The sequence below is a fragment of the Lissotriton vulgaris genome, chromosome 2_1 (genome assembly GCF_964263255.1).
Source record: "Lissotriton vulgaris chromosome 2_1, aLisVul1.2, whole genome shotgun sequence".
NCBI classification, from domain to species: Eukaryota; Metazoa; Chordata; class Amphibia; order Caudata; family Salamandridae; genus Lissotriton; species Lissotriton vulgaris.
This window is the reverse complement of record NC_141687.1, coordinates 996,889,122-996,914,776: the sequence shown is the minus strand read 5'-3', so window position 1 is coordinate 996,914,776 and position 25,655 is coordinate 996,889,122. Positions and strand designations below refer to the sequence as shown.

Sequence of the window (25,655 nt, the reverse complement as noted above, 5' to 3'; positions counted from 1 at the left end):
GTCGACGTCAGAGGCGGTGTTATTTTCGTCGACGTGGCGGATTTCGTCGTCGACGAGGGAACCGTCGACGGAGTTACCTTCCTCGTCGACGGGGCCGTCGTTAAGACAATCTTCTTCGTCGACGAGGCCGTCGACGACGACTTCGTCGACGTGTCCGTCGACGGGGTCTTCTTCGCCGTCGAAGAGTTCGTCGACGGCATCTTCGTCGACGACTATGTCGACGTCGGCAAGGTCTTCGTCGTCGACGGTAAGGCTGCCGTCGAAGACGGGGGTTTTTTCGACGATGGTTTCATTTTCGTCGACGTCTGATCGTCGACGAGGGGTGTGACAATCTTCGTCGACGAGATGGGACGAATTTGGACATGAACATAAGTTGGAGAGGAGGCTGAGGACATCACCATAGACGGTTTAGGTGAGGAGAAAGTCATAGTAGAAGTTACAGCAGAGGCAGCCTGACTGGAAATTGGCAGAGCAGTTGGTGCCTTAATCATAGGTCTCTGAGGAGACACTAAAGTCGCAGTCCTTTTAGAGTCTGTAGGCTTCACAGACTTCTCAGAGGATTTCTTACTTTTAGAAGTAGAAGGCTCACCAGCATCTAAAGCGAGCTGGGCCTGCTTCGCCACTTTAGCCTTAGGAGCAGGCATAGCACTCTCAGCCATCCTCTTTCTTGATCCCATAGAAGACCCTGAGGCAAAACTTCCTACCTCAGAAAGTGGCCTTAGCCTGATGATCAGGGTACAAACAGTAGATTAAGCGAGTATGCGGATCCTCCTTAAACAGCCTTGCTTTTCCGCAAGAGTCACAGGCCCTGAACAGGGACTTTGAATTAGAAATGTTAAAAGTAAATCCTTAATTCGCTGAAGCCACAGCAGCAGGCGACCCTCTCTATCCCTGAGGGTCTTAGGAGGAAATTTGCGACAGATCTTACACTTCCTTACAAGTAGAGAAAGAACTGAGCAGAGCTCAGAGGGACTCCCTATCACACGACGTGCGGTAAAAAATCTAAGAGCCTGGGTCTCTGGGGAGAGCATTCTGGTGGGAGCTGTGGCCTGATTGGCTGCAGTTTGGTCTATACATAATGACCTGGATAGTCACTAATGTGGAAGTTTTATAAGCTGTAGCTGGGGCTACTTTACTTCCTGGTTTGGTATACTGTTATTTGTTATGTACAAATGGTATATTTTACTGCTTCTTTATGTACCGTGGGCTCCCACTCTGACGACGGGGAATGATTCAGGCATGTGAATCTATGAAAGACACCCCTAATACTGGAGAATAGCGTTGACGCTCCAGCACCAGCTCTGAAGACTTGGATTGGCTAAGAGAAGTCGAAGAGTGCTTTGACTTCATAGACTACTTCTTTTTATGTGACTTACCCGATGACTGTTTCGAGACGACGACCATCAGGAGCGGCTTTGCTAGCAGTGCACCGGGATCTTCTCTGTGACCGGGATCAAAAGTGTCACAGGGCCGTTTGAAGTTGAGGCGCACAAGGGACTGTTTCCTCAGTGCTTTCTGATTCATGTTGTGGCACTCTTCGCAGCTCTTGGGAGTCTTGGTCATGCTTCAGAAACCAGAGACAAATCAGGTGTGGGTCTAGCACAGATTTTGCCTATGACAGGCACCACATGGTTTGAAGCCTGTAGGCTTCTTAGGAGACATCACTAGCATACCAGGAGATTACATTTTGAAAACTGTCTGGAGTTAAGAAAAAAGTCAGTCAAAAAGACTGGGGGTAGCTCCCTCTGGAGCTGCTCTGACTGGCGAGGGAAAAAGAAAGAACTGGCTTTAGCATGTTGGCGTGGCAACTATATAGGCACATATATCTTCAAATAACAAGGGAACCAAACCGGTCTGAGAGGGACCTGGGGTACAGGTAAGTATACAGGAACAATGGTACCTTACAATATAGATAAGCAGAACTAATCAACATAATTATATAATAAAGATTGTGATAGAATTCCTGATAGGAGAAGAGATACTTTTATTTACATCATAAAAAACAAGAAGGAAAGTGGGGTAGTGTCAGAAAGCAAAGTTAATACAAATTCAGCATGAACGCATGTGGCCAAAATACAATCAACAATTAGGCCACAGACATGAGTGCACCATTGCACCAGTATACAGTAGTTGTATTGAGCAATTCTGTGTCAAGGTGCTATGGTCGATTGTGTTTTGATCCCTCAAGTGATCCCTCAAGTAATAATGGGATCATCATCAGGACTAGAAAGTATTACCCGAGCAGGATGCATACTCAAAGCCGAAATGGAGAGAAGCTGCAATGCTAGAAGGTCGAGACCACGTTGGCCCATAGAGGAATCAGGAGTTATGGATGCAACAGGAGCGCAACGTCGATACGTATGCAATTCAGGAGTCAGCAAGATGGTGGCTGATTAAACAGGTGTCTGAAAACTAATGACAACCTGCAAGGGAACTGAATTTGTCAGTGAATCCAAGATGGAATTCGTAGACAATTGGAAGAGGAATGGTGGAGTCAGATGTTCATGAGTTGGCCTATGGGTCAATCAGTGGCCGTCTAATGAAGTAGGCTCTGATTTCCTACTCTCTGGGGAGACATGACCTTCCCATCTGAGCAGTTATGCATCTGTCACCACTGTCAGCTCTGGGTTGGGCTGGGATTAGGATTCCAGAGACACCAAACATGAGTAAATAATATCTTCCCATTTGGAAATTACACTTATAAAATGTAATAAGGTAATCCCAATGTTATCCTATTGGGATATATAGGCCTTGCAGTAGTGAAAAACAAATGTAAGAGTTTTTCATTACGAGGACATGTAAAACCTACAAGTACTTGTCCTGTTTTTGAAATACATACGACCCTGCCCTCTGGGCTGGCCAAGATTTACCCTAGGGGTGATAATGGTATTAACAGACATTGGAAATGCAATAGGTCTAGCATTTGTTGGAGTTGGAGCTCTTGGCATTATAAATGGCAATGTTTTGCACTATGCAATAGGTCTTGTATTTGTTAGAGCTATTGACATTGTAAATGGCAATGTTTGTTATGGAGTGTATGTATGTGGTGTGTTGTGGAATTATGTGGGTTGGATTAGTTAGTTGTGGAATTGTATGGAGTGGATTTGTGTATTGGAATTATGTGGCATTATGTGGATAGTAATTATGTGGTATTGAATGTGTCGGAATTCTGTGGGGTGGGATTGAATGTTTTTGGAGTCTAATCATGTGAAATGGTAGTTTGTGTTGTGGCATGGTATATAGTGGAGTTTAATGATGGTGTGTGCTGTTGAGGGCTGTCTTCCATGGCACACAAATGCATAAAAATAATATTTATAAAATTACATAATACGTAATGTAAACGGCCAAACATGAATGCATTTGGTAAGGATATGCCCTCTCCACCTTAATAAAACAAAGAACTGTTGTGTGTCCTTTTTTGTAGAACTTTGTATAGCATGCTCATTACTTGGTGGGTCACGTAGCACCACTGGAAAGGAAGTTTACTATAGCAGCTCAGCACTTAAAAAACAAGGCTTTCTAAAGCAACACTCCGCTCCAATGCACTGCACTTTGAGATGTTACAGGTACCACCAGTGCAATTTAGTTAGAGGTGTTACAGGTGCCATTGCGCACTGCACTCTGATGTGCCACATGTACAACCAGCGTCCTGCAGTTAGAAGTTATAGGCACCACCGTGCAGAGATGTTCTGTTTTTATAAAGGTCACAAGCACCAACAACTCGCCAAATGTGAAAAATCACAAATACTAAAACAATGCCCTGCTATCGCAAATGCCACAAGGAGACATGACAAGATGGCAAAGTGATTAAACGCTCACTGCTGGCATCTGCTTTCCGTATTTGGGAATCCTTGGTCAGCACGTAGGCCCCTTGTGTTACATGGTAAGCATGGAAGTCCCAGGCAGCAGTTACTCAGAATGTATGGAAAACATGGGTAACAAGAAGGTACCTTACGTCATATGTAAAATATGCAATGCCTTGGGCAGTAAGTAGGTCCGCTCTGTTACCTACAATGAAAAAAAACTATATGCATTTCGTAGGTTCTCAATGCCACAGAGAGTGCATGGAGTGCCCTTTCATATTAATGGATGAAGGAGGGGCCTCAGACTGAATTAATTTCTATCAATACCAGGGAATGCATCAGGTGAGATGAAGTAGGAGGCCCTGGTGGTAGACGGGGCACAAAAGCCGTGGAAGTACTGTGTTCTCTTGTGATGCAAGTAAAGCCCCTGAACAGCTCGTAGGTCCCTTGCCTAGCACGGACTGTAGGAAAAGCCATGGTAATATGAGCTTCCGAGTGTTGCCTGAATGAAAGGAACATTTGTGCTGCATACAGGTGATTGATGTAATATGGGGATCCATGACCATCTGAAGCAGCAAAAGGTCCCGTGTGTTGTGTAAAATCAAAGCTGGAACTTAATGACGTATTGGGCAGACTGAAGCTCCTTTATGTAGTGCACAGAACACAATGAAACACAATGTCGTATGAGTGGCGGTCCCTTGTGTTACACAGTACACAAATCAAGTCTGGGAGGCACAAGTGCCTGTGATTCATTGAGGACAGGGGAAAACTCCACGTAGAATGGAGCTCCTTTGTACTATTTGAACTTCAAGTGAAACCCCCAAGAAGTAAATAGATTCCTTACAGCCCATCGTTAGTTTCATTGTGTTACGTAGGAATGCAGGAAGTTGCAGAGCAAGAGGTGGGATTGTGAACTATATTGTGTGTTGAACGGACTATACAGGCCAATGCGTGCCCTATGAAAGAAATATTAATATGCAAGGTTTGTTGCCATTGTGTGAGAGAAGTGGCCTCACTGGTAGATGTGCATGCCCTGCTGTGGCATCTTTTTAATGAAAACGCATGCCTCTCAAATAGTGCTGTGAACAGGGAGCTTTCTGCTAGTGGGGTGAGAAGAGGGCAATCCATGCTGTAGCATTAATATGCACAAAGTATTTTATATAGAATCAGTGTGCATGTGAGGCAAAATGCGCGTGAGAGAAACACTAATGCCAAATGTATTAAAAACAAGCCACAGGAAGATAACTGAAACCCTCAATTACATCAGATGTACAAATCAGAAACAAATTGTCTGGCTATCAAATTTCTCAAAAGAGACTTGCAAGAACTACAACACCCAGCATGTAATGGTGACAGTGCTAAGAATCTGGTAGTCTTTGTAAAAACATCACAAACATTAGCCCATGTATAGTGAATGAAACATTGCCCAGTATACGAGTGAGACTTCTTAACACATGCCTGCAACATTCTAGAATTTACTGACTGGACTCAGTATATTCAGATGAGAACTCAAACAAACAATAGTACTTGAAAGCTGAAACAAGAAACAACGAGCCATTTGAAATGAAAATGTGAGTGTTCTCAGAGTTAAACAAGAGATAGTAAATACCTGAACCCCTGATCAGGCAACCGCTTCACAAGCGAACTAGGAGAAGTAAACAGCCGTGAGAATATGGATTTCTGCACATAGGTCCAATATACAAGGTTAAAAAATGGCATGAGTAACCACTAAAAAGCCCATGAATCCAACCGTCATGCCTGTGTTCACCTTTATTTGTATGAATTAAAGGAAAAAGTAACTGTCAAATCAAGGTGATTTACGACGTAGAACGTGGCTAGTGTGCAGGGTGACAGAGGCTGAAATTGGACGAGGTGCCGATGGAGTGTCCAAAAGCAAAAAATAAAGTGTTGTAAAGTATGTGATATTTGCAAAGCTCGTCCATGTGAACCCACAACATGAACATCAACTGCTGCTGTTGGCCTCAACCGCAGTGAATTCTAAAAGATGGTAAATCGAGATTTTGCACTTCGGGGGGGTGGAGGATGATCCCCCGATACGCGGTGGTATTGCGGTGGCATGGCTTGAGGGGTTGTCTCGAAGGGGAGGGAGTATCCCCTTCGGACGATTTTCAGCACCCACCAGTCTGATGTGACAGTGCGCCAGTGGGAGTGGTGATGGCGAACCCTGCCCCCCACTGGCGTCACATGGGCCTGAAAGCACGCACTAGGAGGGTTTTGAGGCGGATGCTGCGGGGGAAGGTGTGGACTGGCCTTTCCGTTGTCCCCGACCGCCTCCACGGCGATTTCCACGGCCGCCACTGCGTTGGATGTTAGTCTGCGGTGCGTGGCTGGCAGCACGTGTGGGGGCGCCCCTTCCTTGGCCACGAAAGGAGCGAAAGGCACCCGTTTGCTGGCGCGGGCCGAGAGGCCCAAGGACTTGGCCATAGCCCTGCAGTCTTTAAAATGCTCAAGCGCATGGTCTGCCTTGTCGCCAAACAGGCGACGGCCATCAAACGGCATGTCCATGAGGGTATTCTGGACATCGGCCGAAAAGTTGGCGGACCTCAACCAGGCGTGGCGACGAATCGCCACCGTTGTTGCCATCGCTCTGCCTAGTGAGTCGGTGGTATCCAGCCCACACCGGATGGCGAGACAAAACCAGTGTCTGGCGAAGTGTCCAGACCACTGGCATCCCCAAGTCCACCTGTCCAGTGCTCCTGGGACTGACACTCACGTGTCAGAGGGTCCTCAGACCCCTCCCAATACTCCTCTTCACCCATCTCTTGATACTCAGGGTTGTCAAAGGACGGGGCCGGTTCATTTAAGTAGAACTCACCAAGCGGCGTCGAGAGCGGCGCCCAGCGGCTTGAGGGAGGCATTGGGGACGGCATTGGGGACGGCACTAGAGGTGACACCTGTGGGACCGTGCCGGTGTGGTCGTCAGGTCGACTGGCGACGATCCGAATCCAGAGGCGGATCCAGTAGGGCCCTGCGGCGCCGGCCCGAAGGTGCCGGCGGCGTCGGGGCCGAAGCACCCGGCGGCGTCGGGGCCGAAGCACCCGACCCGCTAGGGCCCCCAGACGGGTCCGCTGGGCCCGAAGGCGCCGTGGAACCCATCGGAGGAGAAAGGGACCTCATGGCCGCGAGGAAACGCTCGATCTCCTCGGCGTCGCTTGCTGCCCAAGGAACATGCGGGTATGGGGCAGGTCGCGACGCTCGCGACTCAGACGGAGCCGCGTGGGCGGTGTCACCCTAACCCCCGGCTGCGTCGGGGGGAGTCGGAGGAGCGATGAGGTCTCTTCGACTTCTTGTGCTTACCTGACGACGACTTCGACCTGGAGGAGTGATGGCGACTCCCGGAGCTATGATGGCTCCGCCCCCATGACCGGTCCCTCGACCTCCGTCGACCGAGAGCTCTCACGGCGCGGGGCCGACTGTAGGAGCTCGAGCCGCTTGTGGGACTGCTCCCGCCTAGCCTTCGAGGTCAAGGCCCGACAGTCGGAGCAGGTCTTGTCGTGGTGATCGACGCCGAGGCAGTGGAGGCACCGACGGTGAGGGTCGGTGACTGACAGCAGTTGGTCGCAGTCCCCACACGGCATAAAACCTGGCATCCCAATCGCACCGATCGGAGTCAAAGACTCGAGAAATGATCAAAAAGATCTCAAAAAGTTAGTCAAAAAGTGACTAAGGTACCACTTTTTCCGGATCTGCGCTGCTGGCGCGGAAAAAAGAAGAACTGACGTCAGCACGCGGAGACGGCGTCTAAGTACTTCGACGACGCATCACGGCGCCCACGACGCAGACGACGGACGCGGAGCCGCAGACAACGCCTACCGACGCGCAAGGGTACTGCTACGCAAACATTTCCGGATCCAGTTGGACGCCTGGGGATATTCTAAGGTAAGGAATCTAATACTAACCTGTTTCTTTCAGATAAAATAAGTTAAAAAATGTGAGCTAAATAAGTGTATAACAAAACATGAATGGTACATATTTCTAACAGATGGAATGCGATGATATAATCTTATGTTGTACACACAAAGCTAGTCCCAGAGAGTGGTGCCAGGGGAAAGTTTAGCAGCAGGGCACACTCAGCTCAGTTAAGTTTAGCTCGGCCCCTGCAAGCCAGATAAACATAAAACAAGATGAAGGGGCTTTGAAGAGCTGCGCACAGGCGCACCTGCGAGGCACTTCTTATTAACTAAAAAGCTTTCGCTTCCGTAAACTAAGACTCAGTGTCTGTGACTGAAAGTGGATAGGCCCCACGTGTGGGCTAATCTGCTCCATATGTCTGTGCCTATTGAAGTAAGTAATCACCGCACATGAGACAGCGCAATTGCTCTGCTTTACACCGCAGCGATGAAACAGAGACCTGAGTTGTCCTCCGGCCCTGCAGCTCATTCCTGCAGTGAAGCCCTGGCGATGCCCCGCTCCCCCCACTCTGTGTTCGAGGTGGCATAGCTGCTGCAATTCATTTAGTTTCTGTCAGTTGTATTTGATGCAGAAGATACCTGTAAAGAGCGGCAGAGTAAGAACAAATTATTAAAAAAGGCTGCCACTCTAGCGGCAGTGCCGGTTTGCAGGGAGTGGAAGAACATAAAAGCATGGCGGGAGAGAGACTGGGGAGGAGGTGGGACAAATGGAACTGGAGGTTAAACAAGCCGAGTATACGGCTGCGATGCCCAGACGGGAGGAGGGGCCATCACACACTGTACAGTGTGATGGCCAACCAAAATGTTCTCTGAGTGACATCGCCTGGGGGTGAACCAAGCATACACAGGAGGGACATGTGCACAAATGCACCAATAACAAGTCAGCATTTGTAAATGACACTGTAACAACCAATGGCGATAGGTGGGTGTGCCAGAGCCCATTGAAGAGAATACAATAGATCTTTAAGGCTCGACCTAAAAAGGAAGGTATGGAGCTTTCAAGAGTTTTAACTTGCCAAGTCGACATGGAAGTTTAAAGCTGCACACAGGGGCCCAATACATGTTCAAAGGGCTACTTAAGAGGGTGGCACAATCAATATTGTAGGTCCACTAGTAGCATTTAATTGACAGGCGCTGGGCACCTGATGTGCACTTTACAAGGGACTTATAAGTTAATTAAATGTGCCTACTGGGGATATGCCACTGTTACCATGTTTGGGGGAAAGAGCATAGGCCATTTAGCACTGGTGAGCAGTGGTAAAGTTCACAGAATCCTATGGTTAGCACACACAGTCACCAAAAACAGGAGCTCTGAAGGCAAAAAGTTAGCGGAAACCACACCAAGAATGCCAGGTCTAACTGTTGGTAAGTAAATTGTGAGAGGAGTCCCTCGACACGAACATCTTTCAAAATCTAGAGGATCGCAAGGCCTCCACAACAGTAATCAGAAATGGTGAAAGTTGAGCTAAAATAAAATTGAAATGTTTCCAGCAGAGTGAAAGGTCATCTGTATTAATTGTGAAATATATCAGCCATGCCATTTAGAAAGCTGTGAGTTCCAGAAAGAACTATGTAATCAAGCCTCATCATGCGATCAAAATTCAATTTTTTATAAATCCGACATGCGATAGAAGAGCAAAATATAAATATGAAGATAAACCTCATATACATTGAGGGGAATGGAGAACTTGGAAACTTGAGAGAAAGTCTGTATTATGATAGCTAGTTGGCGTTATAGACTACATGTCAGTTATATTATGTTAAAAATATTGCCCTTCAAAAATATGGAGCCCAGAATATCAACAAAGACAATATTGTACAGTTAAGTATCTATAGCGCAATGCAGATTTACTGTTCTTCACTTCACACCTAAGTACCTTGAACTGTGGTGGTCAATTTTGTGGCATCAATATTTTTCTAAGATATTAATAATAAAGAATTGTGATACAATATCATGGTGGTGAAGCGTGACTACACCACAAACACATCTATCAGGGAATGTAGGTAGATTACAATGTGTTTGTACTCTAATAAGGTCCTGGGGACAGTAATAGTTAACAGCTGCATACTGAGCACCCGTGGAGTAACTATGTGAAAAGAAGTTCAGAAGTTCACTAGAATGGCAATCTAAATAACGTGTTATGAAGATCACGTTATAAGTTGTAGTGGTGGTAGTTATCGGAGGGGTGACAGCTACTACATATGACAACCAATGTGTGCATGTTCAGCAAAGAATATAGTAGGGATTAAGGACAAAGTGGAGATCACAAATCTTTGGGAAAAAAAGGATAGAGGCAGGGGGATGGGAAACTTAAATTTGTCATTAATGCCTTATTTGGTAGAGACTATCTAGCTGCAGATTCTGTACGGCTCCATGCAATGTTGCCGTCGTCAGTGCCAGAAATTACATTTGCTAGTGCCTATATAGTCACCACCCAGGTTCGCTGATGTCAGTTACATTTCGCAAGTTTCAACGCCAGGAGCGCTGAGCCACGATGTACACTGACCACTGGTGTAAAAAACTAGAGACCTGAAAGTGAAGTATCCTGTCCCTAGTAATCAATTCTCAGGGAGGCTGCGTGGATCAGTGAGGTATCTGCATCTAGATACAGTCTCTGCCAGATAAGGAGTTACCAAAGGTAAGTAACGTGTTCATCTGATAGAGACTTCTAACCACAGATTCCTCACCTTATGACAGACATCCAAGCAATTTCTTGCCAGAGGTGGGTCTGCGGACCAATTTCACGCAAGAAAGTCCTGCGGGACCGAACAGGCAAAATGCCCATCTCCACAGACCTGACTGTCCAGACAGTAATGTTTGGTAAACGTGTGCAAAGAGGCCCATATTGCTGCCTGGAAGATATCCAGGGCCGGAACTCCACGAGCTAACGCAGTGGATAGAGCTTTAGCCATGGTGGAATGAACGAGCGAACTATCGGGTGTTGCTTTTTGGCAAGTGCGTAGCAGATTTTAATGCAGAGCACGATACAGCGGGAGATGGTACGCTTCTGCATGGCCCGTCCTTACTTGGCTTTGACATACCCCATGAAGAGTTGGTTGTCCAACCGGAACTCTTTCATGCGTTCAAGGTAGACCAACACTCTTTTTGGGTCAAGAAGCTAAAGTCGCTCCTCTTCCTTAGAGGGGGGAGGCACAGCATAAAAAGTAAGCATTGATGGTTTGGCCAATGTGAAATTGAGTGACCACTTTCTGAAGAAAGGAAGCTCTCGTACAAAGCAACAGTTTGTCTTGGTAGATATTAAGATACAGAGGCTTGGATATCAAGGCCTGAAGCTCACTGACCATCCGGGCAGATATTATTCCCACCGATGTTACTGCCTCAAGAAAATCTGTCATGATGGTAAGCCTGAATGGACAACTGTGCAGAGGCTCAAAGGGAGCACACGTAAGGAAGGCAAGGACGAGATTGAGATCCCACTGGGGCATAACGAAGGGAGTGAAAGGGAAAGTAGGTTGCAAACCTTTAAAAAATCTATGTACAATAGGGGGCTGGAAAAGGGCAGGTGGGTCAGGCAACTGAAAAAGCCGAAATTACAGATAGAACTCCATTAAAAGTGCCCAGAACAGAGCCCTGCTGGGCAACAGAAAGATCAAACAGAAGTGGGGCAGAAAGGGGGATCAATGTGTCTTTCTTAACACCATGCCTCAAATTTAGCCCAACGGCAGGCATAAATCATCTTGGTAGAGGGACGTCTGGCTGCCAAGATAAAATTACAAACTTCGAGCAGAATGTCGAAAGATATCAACTGTCATCACTCAATCTCCACGCAAGAAGACAGAGGTTTGAAAGGTTCAGGTGGAGAATCTTCCCTGCGGCTGCGACAGAAGATCCTCCTGAAGGGGTAGCCTGATCGGAGGACCAATTACCATGCTCAACAGCACAGGATACCAGACTCTCTGTGCCCAGTCCGGAGCAACAAGGAAACCTTGGGCCTTGTCAATCCTGATCTTCCTTAGAACTCTGGGCAGGAGTGGTTCGGGCAAAAGGCTTAAAGGAGGCCTGAGCTCTACTCAAGACAAAAAGCATCTCTGAGCTAGAGCTGACTAGGGAACCCTAGCATGCAGAACTGCTGACATTGCGCGTTCTAGGAGGTGGGGAACAGATCTAACCAAGGCTCGCCCCACTGCTGAAAGAGACCTTGCACTACTTCCAGACGGAGACGCCATTCATGATCCGCTAGGCACCGTCGGCTGAGTTTGTCCATTCTGGCTTTCATAGAACCCGCTAGATGTGGTACCACCAGCGATATGCCCTTCTGTTTCAGCCATGTCCAGAGAAGCAGGGTCTCTTGACAGAGGGTCCCTGACCCCACCTGGCCCTACAGTATCACATGGTGGTGGTGTTGCCCATTAACACTTGCACTAGCCTTTCCTGGACGGAGTGTAGAAAGGCTTCCAATGCCAATCGGTTGCTCAGAGCTCCAACAGGTTGATGTGGGGTCCTCTCATCTCCACCTCTCCCAGATGGCTGCCCCATCCCAGGTGTGATGCATCTGCCTGATTTGGTTGGGGGAAGGGAGAGTTGTCTGCCGCTGACCCAATCATGGTTCGTAAGCCATGACTGCAGTTCCCCTTCAAAATCTGGACCATGTTGGAGAAATTACCCTGATGCTGCGCTTACTGGAACTTCAGGTCCCACTGCAGAGCCTGCACATGCCAACGGGCATGTGCCACAAGCAAGATGCAGGAGGCCATGAGGCCCAGCAGCCTCAGAGTCATTCTTACCGAAATCCAGGATAGAGGCGGAGACATTTGCATCATAGCCCAAATACTCTGGACACACCATTTTGGAGGATAGGCCAAAACTGCACCATGTCCAGAACAGTTGTGATGAAAAGAGCGTCTGAGAGGGTGTTAAGTGCGACTTTGGCATGTTGATAGTGAACCCCAGTGAATGTAGGAGGTCCGCCGTAGTCTGGGTTGGGAGGATGGAAGCCTGGGGTGAGGGAAAAACTGGCACCCCTGATACCCACAGATAAGCTGCAAACACCGCCATCACCTTGATGAACACCTGAAGGGTGCTGGTGAGGCCAAAAGCAGGCACAGCAAATTGAAAATGCTTGTGGCCCACCGTGAGCCACAGATAACATCTGTGGGCAGGCAGGACGGGAATAGCAAAGTAAGCATTTTGCAAGTCCAAAATTATCATCCAGTCTCCAGGGCAGAATTTCTTGAATTTCTCCTTCTTGAGGAAGAAATTGAGAGAGCGTAGATCGAGGATATGATGAAGGTCTTCGTCCATCTTGGGCACCAGAAAGTAGCAGAATTAGAAACCATGCCCTACTTCTGGTGTTGGTGATCTCTCTATGGCTCCTTTGGCCAAAAGAGCCATAACTTACTGGTTGAGAAGAGATAGTTGGTTCTCCATCAGCCTGTCGTAAGTGGGTGGAATGGAGGGAGAGGTAGTTTTGAAGGGGAGGGTGTAGCCCCTTCAGACAATTTGCAAAACCAACCTGTCTGATATTTTGGACTGCAGCAGGGTAGGTGATGGTGAATCCTGCCACCAACTGGGTGTATATGATGATACGTGGGCAGACTAGGAGGGTTTGCAAACTGCGGCTGTGGGGTTGGTGGACTGACTCAACCACTAGTCCCCTGACCCACAGGGCCAGTAGGAATTGCAGCTATGCAGAGTGGGGGGAGCTAGTGCGTCCCAGGTGGCTGGGTAGGTAAAGACGCGGATGCAAGTCCCTTCTGTGGCCACGAAAGGACCAAAAGGCGGATTGATGGTGACGAAGGTCCATAAAAGACCAAGGACCTGGCTGAGCTTAAAGCGATTGAGCGCCGAATCTGCCTTATATACGAAGAGCCAGGAGCCATCAAAAGGCATGTCCATGAGTGAGGACTGACATCTCCAGAAAAGGCAGTCGACCTCAACCAGACGTGGCATTGCATGGCTGCTGTTTCTGAAACTGCTCTGCCTAGGGAGTTGGTGGTGTTAAATCTACAACAGATGGTGAACTTTGCTGCTTCCCTCCCATCGGCCTGGGAAAGCGCAGCCCCGGCCTCCTCTGAAAACGTTGGCAACACCTGTGCAACCGTATCGGGCCAAGAGACATGCAGCATTCACACACTGCAGTGTCACACAGGCGGAAGAAAAGATCTTCTTTCCAAGATTGTACAACGTCTTGGATTCCTTGTATGGAGACACAGTAGGGAATGCGACAGAATTTGAGGCGGGCCTGGAGGCTTGGACCACCAAGCTATAAGGGGTAGAGTGCTGGGTGAGGACATTTGGATCCCCTGGAGCGAGTGGTGGCAGCAGGCAATCATCCTGTTTACAAGAGCCTTATTTGGGCTTGGACCAAGTTCCAAGCAGGACGGTTCTGATGGGGACACTCCCAGCTGAGGCACTTCAGTCAAGACATTAGTTTTGACTGCCACCGAGGGAAAGCTAAGGTCTCAGCAGCCCTCTACACCACCATTGTAAAGGAAGCTCCCTTGTGAAGGTAGGAGAGATAGCATGCCATTATCTGCAAAGCGGGCTTTAGCGGTGGTGCCCAACCCTCCGTCCCTCCGCCCCCCCCCCCCCCCCCCCTCACTACCACCCGGCAAAATGGCCCCTTTCAGCACCTGTCTTGTATACATTTAATTTGTTTTAAAGCACTGGTAAAGGCTGGTTTTACTAATCCATTCAGCTATTAGCTATTCCCTTTAAATACAGATTTGTTCTTTGCAGCAGGCAAATTAACCCTCTGCATAACTTTATAGCGAGTCAAAACTGCCACTAGACAAAACTCCAATCTCTTTAGAGGAACATTAATTACAAGAGTTATTTTGACATTTTAATTGCTGCCTGAAATCTGGACGCTGCATTAGCTGCGCTTAAATGATAAGTTATTGCTAAACACAGCAACCCAACAGAGGTCAGCACCTCCCCCTCCAAGAAAGTGCCCAGTGCGGCTGCACCAGTGGCATTGTCCTAAAGCCATCCCTGAGTATCTGGAGAAGTTTATAGTCCACTGGCTTCACCAGATATTCTCTCCAGTCCAGTTTTTATTCATAAGGGTGGTATTCTTCAGGGTCCAGTGAACCCACCCAATCCTCCCCTAGTCCTAAACCGTAGGAATAGGGCTTAGGCTACGTCCCTTCATGTCAGAGTCGGGAATGCCTCTGATGGGTGCCAAGGACATTGGCCGCAGGATCAGCATCGGGGAAGGTCGAGGTGGCACAAACGGTGCTGATCTGGATCCTTCTGTGGATCCTTGGGGCACAACTACGAGCTGGGCTGGAGCCGCCGGCGTGTATCCAGCAGGGGCTCTCCAAAACCTGTGGGCCCAAAGAAGCACAGGAGGGAAGGGGCCGCCCAAAGAAGAGGTGCATGGCCTCAATAAAAATTCTCGCAATTGGGCGGGGTCTCTCCAGCAAACTCAGACACTGGCTCAACCACAGAGCAAGGACTCGAGTGGCAACGCTCCCTCGTCAAGCGACGGACGAGGCAATGTCGAAGCACACTTTGACGACTTTCTGTGAGACTTAAACTTACCCAAATGACTCAATGACTTAAAATAGCGACATGACCTCATACTCCATGACCGCTCCCAGGCCCTTCCTCTCGACCAGCACCATGAACATCGAGGCGTTGCATGACGATCCGCCATAAGCTTAAGGGATTGTTCCCTCAAGACCTTAGGGTGCACGGCGTGGCAGCCGGGCAGAGCTTTGGGTCATGGTCCCACTTGAGGCACCACAGGCAAACAAGGTGCGTGCATGTCACAGACATCTGTCGGTGACAGGTGCCGCTTGGCTTGAAGCCGGCATTCTTAGGAGGACATCCCTGCCAAGCCAGGAGGTAAAAAGACTTCAATAAAAAGTCGAAAAAATCTAGTCACAAAGTGACTAATGGGCAGCTCTTCTCAGGATCTGCGTTAGCTGTTATGGAAAGAAAAAAACTGACATCAGCACGACTGGGTGGCATCCTTATAGGCACCACAAACGTGACTTCTGGGACAGACGACACCAATGACGCAACAAGGAGCCGAACGATGCCACCTACCGGTGTGCAGGGGTACTGCTCACGAAAAATTTCCAGATCCAGTCTGACGCCTGCAATAATTCCAAGGTAAGGAATCTGTGGCTAGAAATCTCTATCAGATTTAATATATAATCAAGTAAACAAAAGATACAATGATGACAGGTATCTTCCAATGTTCATTGGAGACAAAGGAAACTAGCATTTCTTGTTCAATTAAATAAAGTTGAAGGTTACAAGGAGTAGTAGGGAAAAATCCATACCCCACAAACTCAATACGAGGATATGGTATTGCTGGAATAAAATGCTGTCTTGTGGTGATCACCTAATCATGCAGTCAGGAAATGGGGCAACACTCATTTTCAAACAATGACAGCAGAGAAAGTTTTGCACAAATACAGAAACTGGAAAAGGATATACAAATTAAAGTAACAAAGAGACGACTCAACCCAAAAACTGTTATGTACCGCAAATATAAACAAAAAGCATGTAATTTGTGTTCTGTACAAGTAGTAAAGCAAAAACTCATACCAAACCCGATCTTATTTACAAAAAGGAACATTTTGCTTACCTGTAACAATCAGTTTGTAGCATATAGTGTAGATTCACAGGCTTTGCACACACCAGCCATCTAGTGTTGGGCTCAGAACGTTACAAATTATTTTTCTTCGAAGTTCCTTTAGTTTTGTAGGGGACTTGTAGCATCTCTTCACTGAAACCCCCAATGCACAAGGACACAGGCTCCTGTTTAGCGTTTATTTTGCAATCAGGCTCAGACGATGTGTTACAAGACTAAATGTGGTCCTCTCACAGTATGCAACTGAACACAATATGATGTTACTCACCTACGGAATATAATTATATAAGAAACATTAGAAAAAGAATTGAAATTCCAATCAACCCAACTCCCTTGCTTGTCTAAACATACCGACTGTTGGATTTGTTTGGTTTCCATATTTCCAAGCATTTTCATAATTCAGTGCTGCATCCTTGTAAGCCTGCTCTTTTTCCATTATATATCCCATATACTCGTAGGCTTTACAACAAGACTATAAATAAAAAATATATATATTTTTAAATAGTAACAAAATCTCAACATTCTCATAACTATACAGTACTGAAGAAGATGACGTGCATTAATTTTAAATTTAAAAAGGCAGTTTCTATCAAGAATGGCTTGAGTTATTAAATGTAGTTTGCATTCTGTGTTCAGGGGAAAACTTTTGTAAACAGGTCCTTAAGTCAGTACTGTGTATGTTTCAGGTATTACTGAAAGTAAACAAGGTACTTACATGTAAATGCAATTCTTCAGTACTATAGATTCAGCAACTATTTAAATATTTCCCCAATGACATGCTGGGAGCCCTCCTTGAAAAAAGCATGAAACCTTTAAACAAACGTGTGAAAGTGCTTTTCCTAGAGTAATTTAAGTTTACTTTTATATATATATATCTCCCTGCCATGCAGCGACGCCTCCCTCTACCACTGCCCTTCCTCAGATTCTAAGTAAACATGCAACTTCAACAAATGAGAAGACTCACTAGGGAGGCCAAGGGGAATTCATCTGCATCTACAAAAGTTAGGTCTGAAAGAAAAATACCCACTCTGAGTGTCTTTTTCTTCTTCAGCACTTGATCTTTCCTGGATGCAGGTGATAGTCGACTAGAATGCCAATCACAGAATACCTGGAAGACAGGTGAAGAGTTGCACCACCATCAAAACAGGTTTTTAGAGCTACTTGACTCTCTGTCGTTTCCATCAGCATTCAACATGCAGTACTCACATGACACCAGTAAAGACGTTCAAACGGTCGCATTAAAGAAGTTGACCAGCTCCGTACTAGCCATGAAGGTCACAAGCAATCCTTCCTCTTGAATGCAAGTAAGCACCCCTTTGGGGTTCACACTCAGAACTGTATTCCGGAGTAGGTTCTACTTACAGGGTGCCTGCACCTGCCACTTACTGCATCGGTGTATCTGTATGGAAGCCTGCTGTAGACCTGGCTCAGTTAGCTCAGTAAGCATGAGAACATTTTGCATGTCTCACCAAGCACCTCCTTGCATTACTCGGAAGGACCCACGTGTTCAGACCCTGGAACACATAAGGCAGGCTATCATTATCTGGGACATAATGTAGTACCATGCCTATGTCCCTGCTCAGGAGGAAGCTGCTCACCAGCAATCAGAAGTGAGAGAGCACGGGCTTGTGGAGCAGCTCAGGCTACCAGGTTGTGCCCTGTTTCAGGCCACAACGACAACGTGGCAACTGCGCTCCAGGAGTCTCAGGACCAACAGGTGCCTCGAGTGAACAAGATGGAAAGTGTAGAGGAACACCCCTTTCCATTACACAAAGAATGCATACCTCAGTAATCGTGGCTCCAGAAAACTGTGGGTGCAGACAGGGCATATGCTGTTTCCATCTAGTGATTGATCCTTGGGATGTTCCAAGCAGCTGAACAGTTCATCTACTAAGTAAGGCCTGTTCCAGTTCCCACTAATAGGGCTCAAACCCTAACCTGCTGACATTGCTTGCCTTCTGATTCTTGATATCCAGATGTCAAGTGAACTGGGGGGATTGGCCTAGTTTTGCTTAAGACTGTGGAACACCATTGTCATGTTGAAGGGCTTCACCACAATAACTCGGTCTATAAACAGTATTTGGAACATCATAAGAGCCAATTAGACTGCTAGAGCTTGAGTCCACTAGTGTACATCTGAATGTGGCTATATCCACAGTCCCAGAGCAACCCCAGGTGAGCTCTGAAACCCTACAGAAACAAGTCTGTTAACAAGGGGGAAACAGCCACTACATCGCAGCCGTTTCCACAAATACCTTAACCACGCATGCATTACAACGCATGCGTGGTTACCACGAAAGCCTTTACCACGCATACCTTTACTACGAGGTACGTAGTAAAGGCATGTGTGGTAAAGGGTAAAAAAAAAAAAAGGGGGGGGGCTTGGGGTGGGTCTCCCCCCCCAAAAAAAAACTCACCAGCAGAAACGCGATATGTGCAGGAAAACGACGTCGTTTAAGAGGAAACGGAAAGAAACTTCCGCTTCCTCTTAACGACTTACGACGTCACAACAGAAGAAATCGAGAAAAAGGTTATGCGTAGAAAAACCATTCCATTGTAACGCATGCGTGGTAAAGGCATGCGTTGCAACGGAATGCGTTGTAAGAACATACAACCTTAACAATGTGACCACAGGGATTAGGAGGAGGACCGTCAAACCTAATATCAGATGTAGAAGAAACCAAGGTCTTTTCATACTCATGCATCCTGTCACCTGAACCTCATCCTGCCAGTTTGAAGATGCTTGCCTTCACTTCAGTTTAGGATCCTCTAGCCAGACGCCTGCTTTGCGCCAAAATGGTCAAATCATGATGATGCTGGAAGTTATGAGGTCCAGGAAGGCCAAGGAATGTCTGTCCAGCACCAGGCAAGATCACCTGTGTCAGACTTTAGATGTCTGCAACAGGGACATTCATAGTTTCATCTGAAAGGTGAATTGATAGGGTGAAGTGTCAAGAAAAAATAAAGAGCTTTTGGAAAACTGAGGGTAGCTGAGAATGATTAATGGACATTTGGTCTACATTTTCACTAAAATGATTGAAGTTACATTGATATATAGATATTTTAATTTAAAGTGCTATTTTATTGTCTGTAGTGGGTCAATGCAAGCCCCCAACTAATGGTCAACTACTAATTTGACATGGTAATGGTGTACCACTGGTGAATAGAAAAATGTGCCCTCTGATCCACATGCGCATGGTTGTTTTCAGGAAAAATAAGTGTCGTGGTGGTGTCAATCATTTAGCTGTAAGGCATAGAAAGTCCGGCAGCACCTCCAAACCAATGGCTTCTGCCAGAGATTAGCATCTGAAACCCCATTCTAATGCGCTCGCTTTAGTACTTTATTTGTCTGATAGTCCAATGATAATGGCGTACGCCAGCAATGGAAGACAACAGCAGTCATAACTTTGATTAAACTCCAAGCTGTGGAGGTTACGCATCTCAAATTGCCACTTCTTTAGAGACGACACCTTTTGTAATTTGTGGTTTGTCTCACTGCAAGATTAACAAAACATACTGTTTTATGTTTGAGTAGATTCTAGCTGCTAGATCTTGTGATCATAAGTTGTACCACTAAGTAAAAAAGGAGTGGTACTGGCTAGACCATAAGCCAAGCTCAGGGAACACTAACCATTATAAGCTCATAATCAAGTCCTTTCCATGCAGTCTACTGCTTGCAGCTGAGCAGGTGCAAGGACAATTTGCTAAAGACTTTCATTGTCAGTACAGAAAACAAGTGGATGGTAAAAGTTTGAATCTTGTAGTACAGTAAGCAAAGGGCTCAAGCCTTTTCACATGTTCTAAGTGTAATTTTAAGGATTTTGGGGGCCCCTTTGTGGAACAACTTTAAATTTTATGACTCATTTTCGTTCAGCCCTTTAATGCTAACCAATATTAAGGTATCTGTTAATGGGTGAGACAGAGAAAGAGATAAAAGATAGAGCAAAAGTTTACTTTCCAAGGAAGGTGGGTGCCTGGGCAGTTACTGACTTTGCCTCTACTTGTACCCCTATAATGTCTCTTCTGAACGTTCAGTCCTTCATGACTGGTATTTCTATACCTCATCTGGGGTCCTGTGGGGCTGTATTGTATGTAGCATGAACGGAAACTCTGTGCTTGATGAATGGTTCCATCTTCAACAACACAATGCACGGAGCACAAGATGGTGGTTCACAGCTTTAACGCTTCTATTGTCTGTCTCTGGAAAGGGCCACAGGGCCTGAGAGACCCCAAGTAGTTGTTCTGGTAACGTGTGATTTCTGGGCCGCAATCTACATTCAAATGCAAAAAGAACAATTGATGGACAGAATGCAGAACAATGTCATACATTCACCACAGTACAGAGATCTGGGCCTAAATCCATTGATTTTTTGCTCACCATGCCATTCCAGTATGGACCCAGCCATATAAAAATAAGTCTTGACCCTGCGCCTAACGGGAACAGTCCAGCCCGAACTGCCAGGCCAGGTCCTCTCTGGACTGGAAACAAGCATCCTAGGACCGGTTTCGGGCTGTCAGCCCTCATCAGCCAGATTAGCTTGATTCCAGTGGCATGTGTCCTTTGCTTTCTCGCCCTAAGTGCACCAGGTATGCCCAGACGTGGGTCCTGGGCTCACTGTGCCACTGGAATCAAGCTATCCTGGCTGAAGAGGGGTGAAACACCGAAACCGGTCCTAGGATGATTGTTTCCAATCCAGGAAGGACCTGGTTTGGCAGTTCGGGCTGGACTGTTCCCAACAGGCATAGGGTCAAGACTGATTTGCATATGGCCAGGTCTAAACTAGGGTGGCATGGTGAGCAAAAGAATGATGGATTTAACCCAGATCTTTTGACGGGGGTGAATGTTTTGATTTGTTCTGCATTCCGTCCATCAATTGTGTCTTTTGCAATCTACATTCACTCCAGAGATCTGCTCTGTTACAGCACCAGATCGCAAGATTTAAACGTTTAACATCAAAACATTACACAATTTCACACACCCTCGTTAATACGCCTTTGATAAAAACAGATACAAATAAAACACTAGAACTGGAATGAAATAATATTCACAACAGTAAAAGCACTTACAAGAGTAGGTAGCTGAAGCGATTAAAGAATAATTAGAATGAGGGACACTAACAATCAGAGGTAAAGATTTCCAGTCACTCACCTTATTATGACGAAGACAACGTTTTAACAACTCGCCGGCCATATCGTACTTTGCAGACTGTATGTAAATGTCAGCAAGAAGCAACCAACTCTTCTCAAATTCATCCGCGTCAATAGGGTTCCAGTTCATTTTGGAAATGCGCTTCAATTGATTTCTCGCTCTTGGGGTTTGTTTTAAGATCATGTATGCAGTTGCCATTCCCAGTAGTGCTGGTATATGATCCTTCTGTAACGAGACAAAGGTGCTATAAAACTCACTTCAGTCTGGTTTATCAATTAGTTAATGTGAACAGTTCCTTATCACATGATTATGATTCAATAACTGTACCATGTAGGAACATATTTTGGATGTATATCATCAGAGAAACAACCAAGACAAGTTTGCAGATTTTGCTCTTTGAAAGCTGGAAGGTGAGTTACAGCTTTCGTCAACAGCAAAATGAGTTTTCGTTTAAAATTGTAAAATATTTAATTTCTCCCCACCAGTATTCAGAACAGTTCCAAGGAGGACTCAATCCCTCCTTTCCCAGATGTGCTTCATAAATTCTTGTGATTACAGCCATACAATTCACAGAGTGCTTGATGGTGCTGGGTAGGCTTGGGATACGTGGGATGCATCACTGCTGAGTAGGCAGGATATTCTCAACTCACCCACCTCCGAAAACTCTACACAGCATGAAAATCTGGTTAAAGCTTGCAGTTACAAACACAGTAAGGGAATATAGGTTACGCTACATGTTTATGTGCATTTTCGAAGAGTCTTAATGACCCTGATAGAACACATTAAAAACTGCAAGAAGCGAGCCCAGTGGACTCCACGTGAAACCCTTCTGGAACGGAAAGAAAAACCCGATGTGAAACGACAGGTATGTGTGACAACCTTTTGCCCCAACGCTAACCAGCTTAAAAAAATTATAAAACAAAATTGGCATCTAGTGAAAAACTTAGATGAAAACCTCCAAGAGTTACCCCTGTTCGCATTCAAGAAGGAAAACAACATTGCCAATCACATCGTCCGTGCGGCTTTGCCAACATCTAAGCCGCCCACATTGCGACAAATGATGGGAATGCCCCCAGTGACGGGACACCACAAATGTGGTAGTTGTATGTGTTGTGAGTCCACAGTGGAAGGTTCCCTTTTCCAACATAATGGAATATCGTGGAAACACAATTCATTCAGCAATTGTAAAAGCAAGTTTGTCGTATACGGCATAACATGTCCCTGTCTACTTTTGTATATAGGAAAAACCAGCCAAGAAGTGCGGCAACGCATTTCTCAACACAAATCAAGACTGAGACAAAAAGTTGAGAACGCACCATTGGTGCAACACTGGACACAATTGCAGCATAAGATCAGTGACCTCAAATGGCAGGTAATATCACGGATTGAAAAATATCCCCGTGGGGGGGATATGAACTTACAATTGTCCAAAAGGGAGGCATACCTTATTGTTAAATTCGACACGACCACGTCTGGTCTTAATGAACTGAGCGAAATTTTTAAACTGTGAGAACCTTCTTGTAACTATGGATATTTTTCCTGTTGAGTCTGTATCCCATAAATTAGGAGCACTTAGGTTCTTTCTACCATCTGTGATATTCACGGATGTAGTAACTTCTAGATCACTCCACTAGGTTGGTGATAAAAGTGCAGTAATACTGCTCGAGGAGTTAAGATCTGTATCCCCGAGGTCGGCTTTGTACTGTACGCGTTTGTTGCGCCTCATTCTTAAAGTCTAGTCTAAACTTTCCAAATACATCAGTTGCGTCGTAGACGTCGACAACTGGTTCCGCAAAACTCTTTGCCAAACATTGACATTTTTTCACCTGCTTTCAGTCTCCCTTTTGCAACGCTCTGGATTCCAGCCCGGGCTTTTGCATTTGCCACTAAAGCGCGCCTTTTCCGGCCTATATAGGTCAGAATGCAGCAACTCCGGGTCTGCTACACACATGCGTTAGAGATTAGTACCTACCACAACGCCAGTTGACCGGCGGCTGCCGGCAGGCTATACAAGTAAGTTTAAACTCCTTCCTTTCTTCATCTCTTGTCGTTCGTACTTTATATTCTCTAAAGTTCCGCTTGCTTTTTTGCAGCTTGAACTTAAAACAAGTTCTTTTCAGCGTGTCGACTCAATTTTGCCAAAGCGATTGTACATAAACCAGGCGGTAAGCGCTTTTGCTTATACTACCTTTCAGACTACGGTTAACTAATGTGCCCGGACTTATACCATCTTTCATTTATTTTTCTACGTACCGGCAAACTAAATTTCGGATCATTGACCGTACCACATGTTGGTTACAGATAGTGGTAAGCAGAATTATTTGGCGGCCACTTTTTAGAATGACTTAGTCGTTTGACTCCTAACCAATCGACTCCGTTATTGCCTTTTTTCCTTTAGATTGCTAACTTCCTGCATCTTTAAGGAACTTAGAAACTGCTCAACAGTTTACCTCCAGACCGGCTTAAGTAATAATGATTTAACAGCTGTCCTATATTAAATACGGCATACGATGTGCCCCAATAATCGTCGTTTCTCTACTTTGTAGAACTACAACACAAACTACCGCACACCGGTTTGACGCCTGGAACCACGGCTACCTTGTGCCACTGGTAAGCTTGACTTTAAACGCTGACCCTTCACCAGATAATAAATAGGAGTCAAATCTAAAAGGCCTCTTTCTCCCAACAGAAAAAATCCTGTGTTTTGCTCCGGTTTTACCCTGTGTTTCCACCGACTTCAGTTCTCATGACGAAGGCCTACATAGCATGGACACCAGGCAAGTAGGCTCTAAGATTGTGTTTAAACCTTCCCTTTCTCTATACTTCAGGAGGTTAATTCCAACACATGCCTTTGCATTTATAGATAAAAAGACAACTGAATTGTGCCCCCCTCTCTCCTTCTCTGAGTTGGATTCCCTTCCACCGGTAAGACACCAGAGATATGGAACTTCACTCTGTTAAGTTTGCTGATGTGTGGTCTCATGACTTCATAAACACTTCTCCCTGTAATTCTTGCCTTTTTGTCTTATTCCTTTTTTCTATTCAGATACTACATAAGGCCCTGAAGAGAATCCCAGGAAAGCCAACGGGATTCGAAACGCGTAGGCCCTTGCCACACGGTGTCTGCGAGAGCGACAAGAGTTAACAGTTGTTCTATCTTAGTCGCTAGTACAATACCGAGTTCTACTAGTAGTAAAAGTTTTGCTTGTAGACTGAGTTAGGATTGTACAGTAAAAACTAATTGTTTTTTCATTTTCTGTAAATTGTGTCCGCAGACTGTGGCCTGTTGCTTAGTTTATCTTGTAGTATATCCCAGTGTACATATTTTAGATTGTAATTTGTGACTCACATAATCCCCGTCCCCGAGTGGTATGAATGTGTTTTGAATGTTTGTGATATGTCTGGAATATTGTATGATTGATGAACTCCAAACACTCCCCTAAGTTTCATGTGTCCTCTTGTAAATATGTCCTTTTGCAAATGAAAAAATAGAGAATTTTTCTTTTTTCTAAACATTGCTAAAATAAAAAAACTATTAAATAGTTACTCCCGTTCTTGATTTTTTCAAGTTCTGCTTTGGTCATTAGTTGCATGGATACCATTCATATCAGCACTGGCACCTTCTTTTGTTCATTGATAGAACACATTACAGCACCACATGCATTTGCTCTCCCACTATTGATAATAAATACAGAGAAGGAGATTTTCTTTTTTTAAACGTAGCAAAGATAAAAAATAAATCAAGATTCTGGCTGCCGCCAACGAAAATGGAATGCACCATCACCAGTTTTAATCAGTCTCGCCCTAGGAATTATTATGAATTCAACTGGCAGAAAACTTGGGGCTGTTCCTACCTTCCTTATGAGTGAATGACATAGACTTAGCCTAGAAGAGGAATTCCCTTGCATCTCATCCCTTTGGCTAATCACCGTGCCCATGCTTGCATGGCAAAGTATTTTACAACTAGTGACCTTTTTCAATAGGCTCCTTTTGCTTGATCCTGCCCCATCTACTATCTCCTTCTGGGACGGTTTCTCGATCCTCCCGTCCACCCCCCTCCTTTCTTGCTCTCTTCCAGTCTTTTTCTTTCTTTGCTCCCTCTAAACTCTCCCACTTTACCCTGTCTATTCTCTTTCTTCAGCCCACCCCTTCGTTTCGTTGCCTCTTCCTCATCCTCGACCCCCACCCCGGTGTTTGCTGG

The 25,655-nt window shown here is 45.8% G+C and overlaps 1 protein-coding gene across 1 annotated transcript in view; it reads right to left on the bottom strand.

Moving 5' to 3' along the window:
* Positions 1 to 25,655, bottom strand: part of TTC21B (tetratricopeptide repeat domain 21B) — a 502,211-nt gene that overhangs the window by 80,817 nt on the left and 395,739 nt on the right. The window contains exons 26-27 of the mRNA XM_086956589.1: positions 21,455 to 21,679; positions 16,657 to 16,777 (exon numbers count right to left, since the gene is read on the bottom strand). Coding sequence (XP_086812715.1) covers positions 16,657 to 16,777; positions 21,455 to 21,679 — 346 coding nt within the window. The remainder of the gene's footprint in view (positions 1 to 16,656; positions 16,778 to 21,454; positions 21,680 to 25,655) is intronic.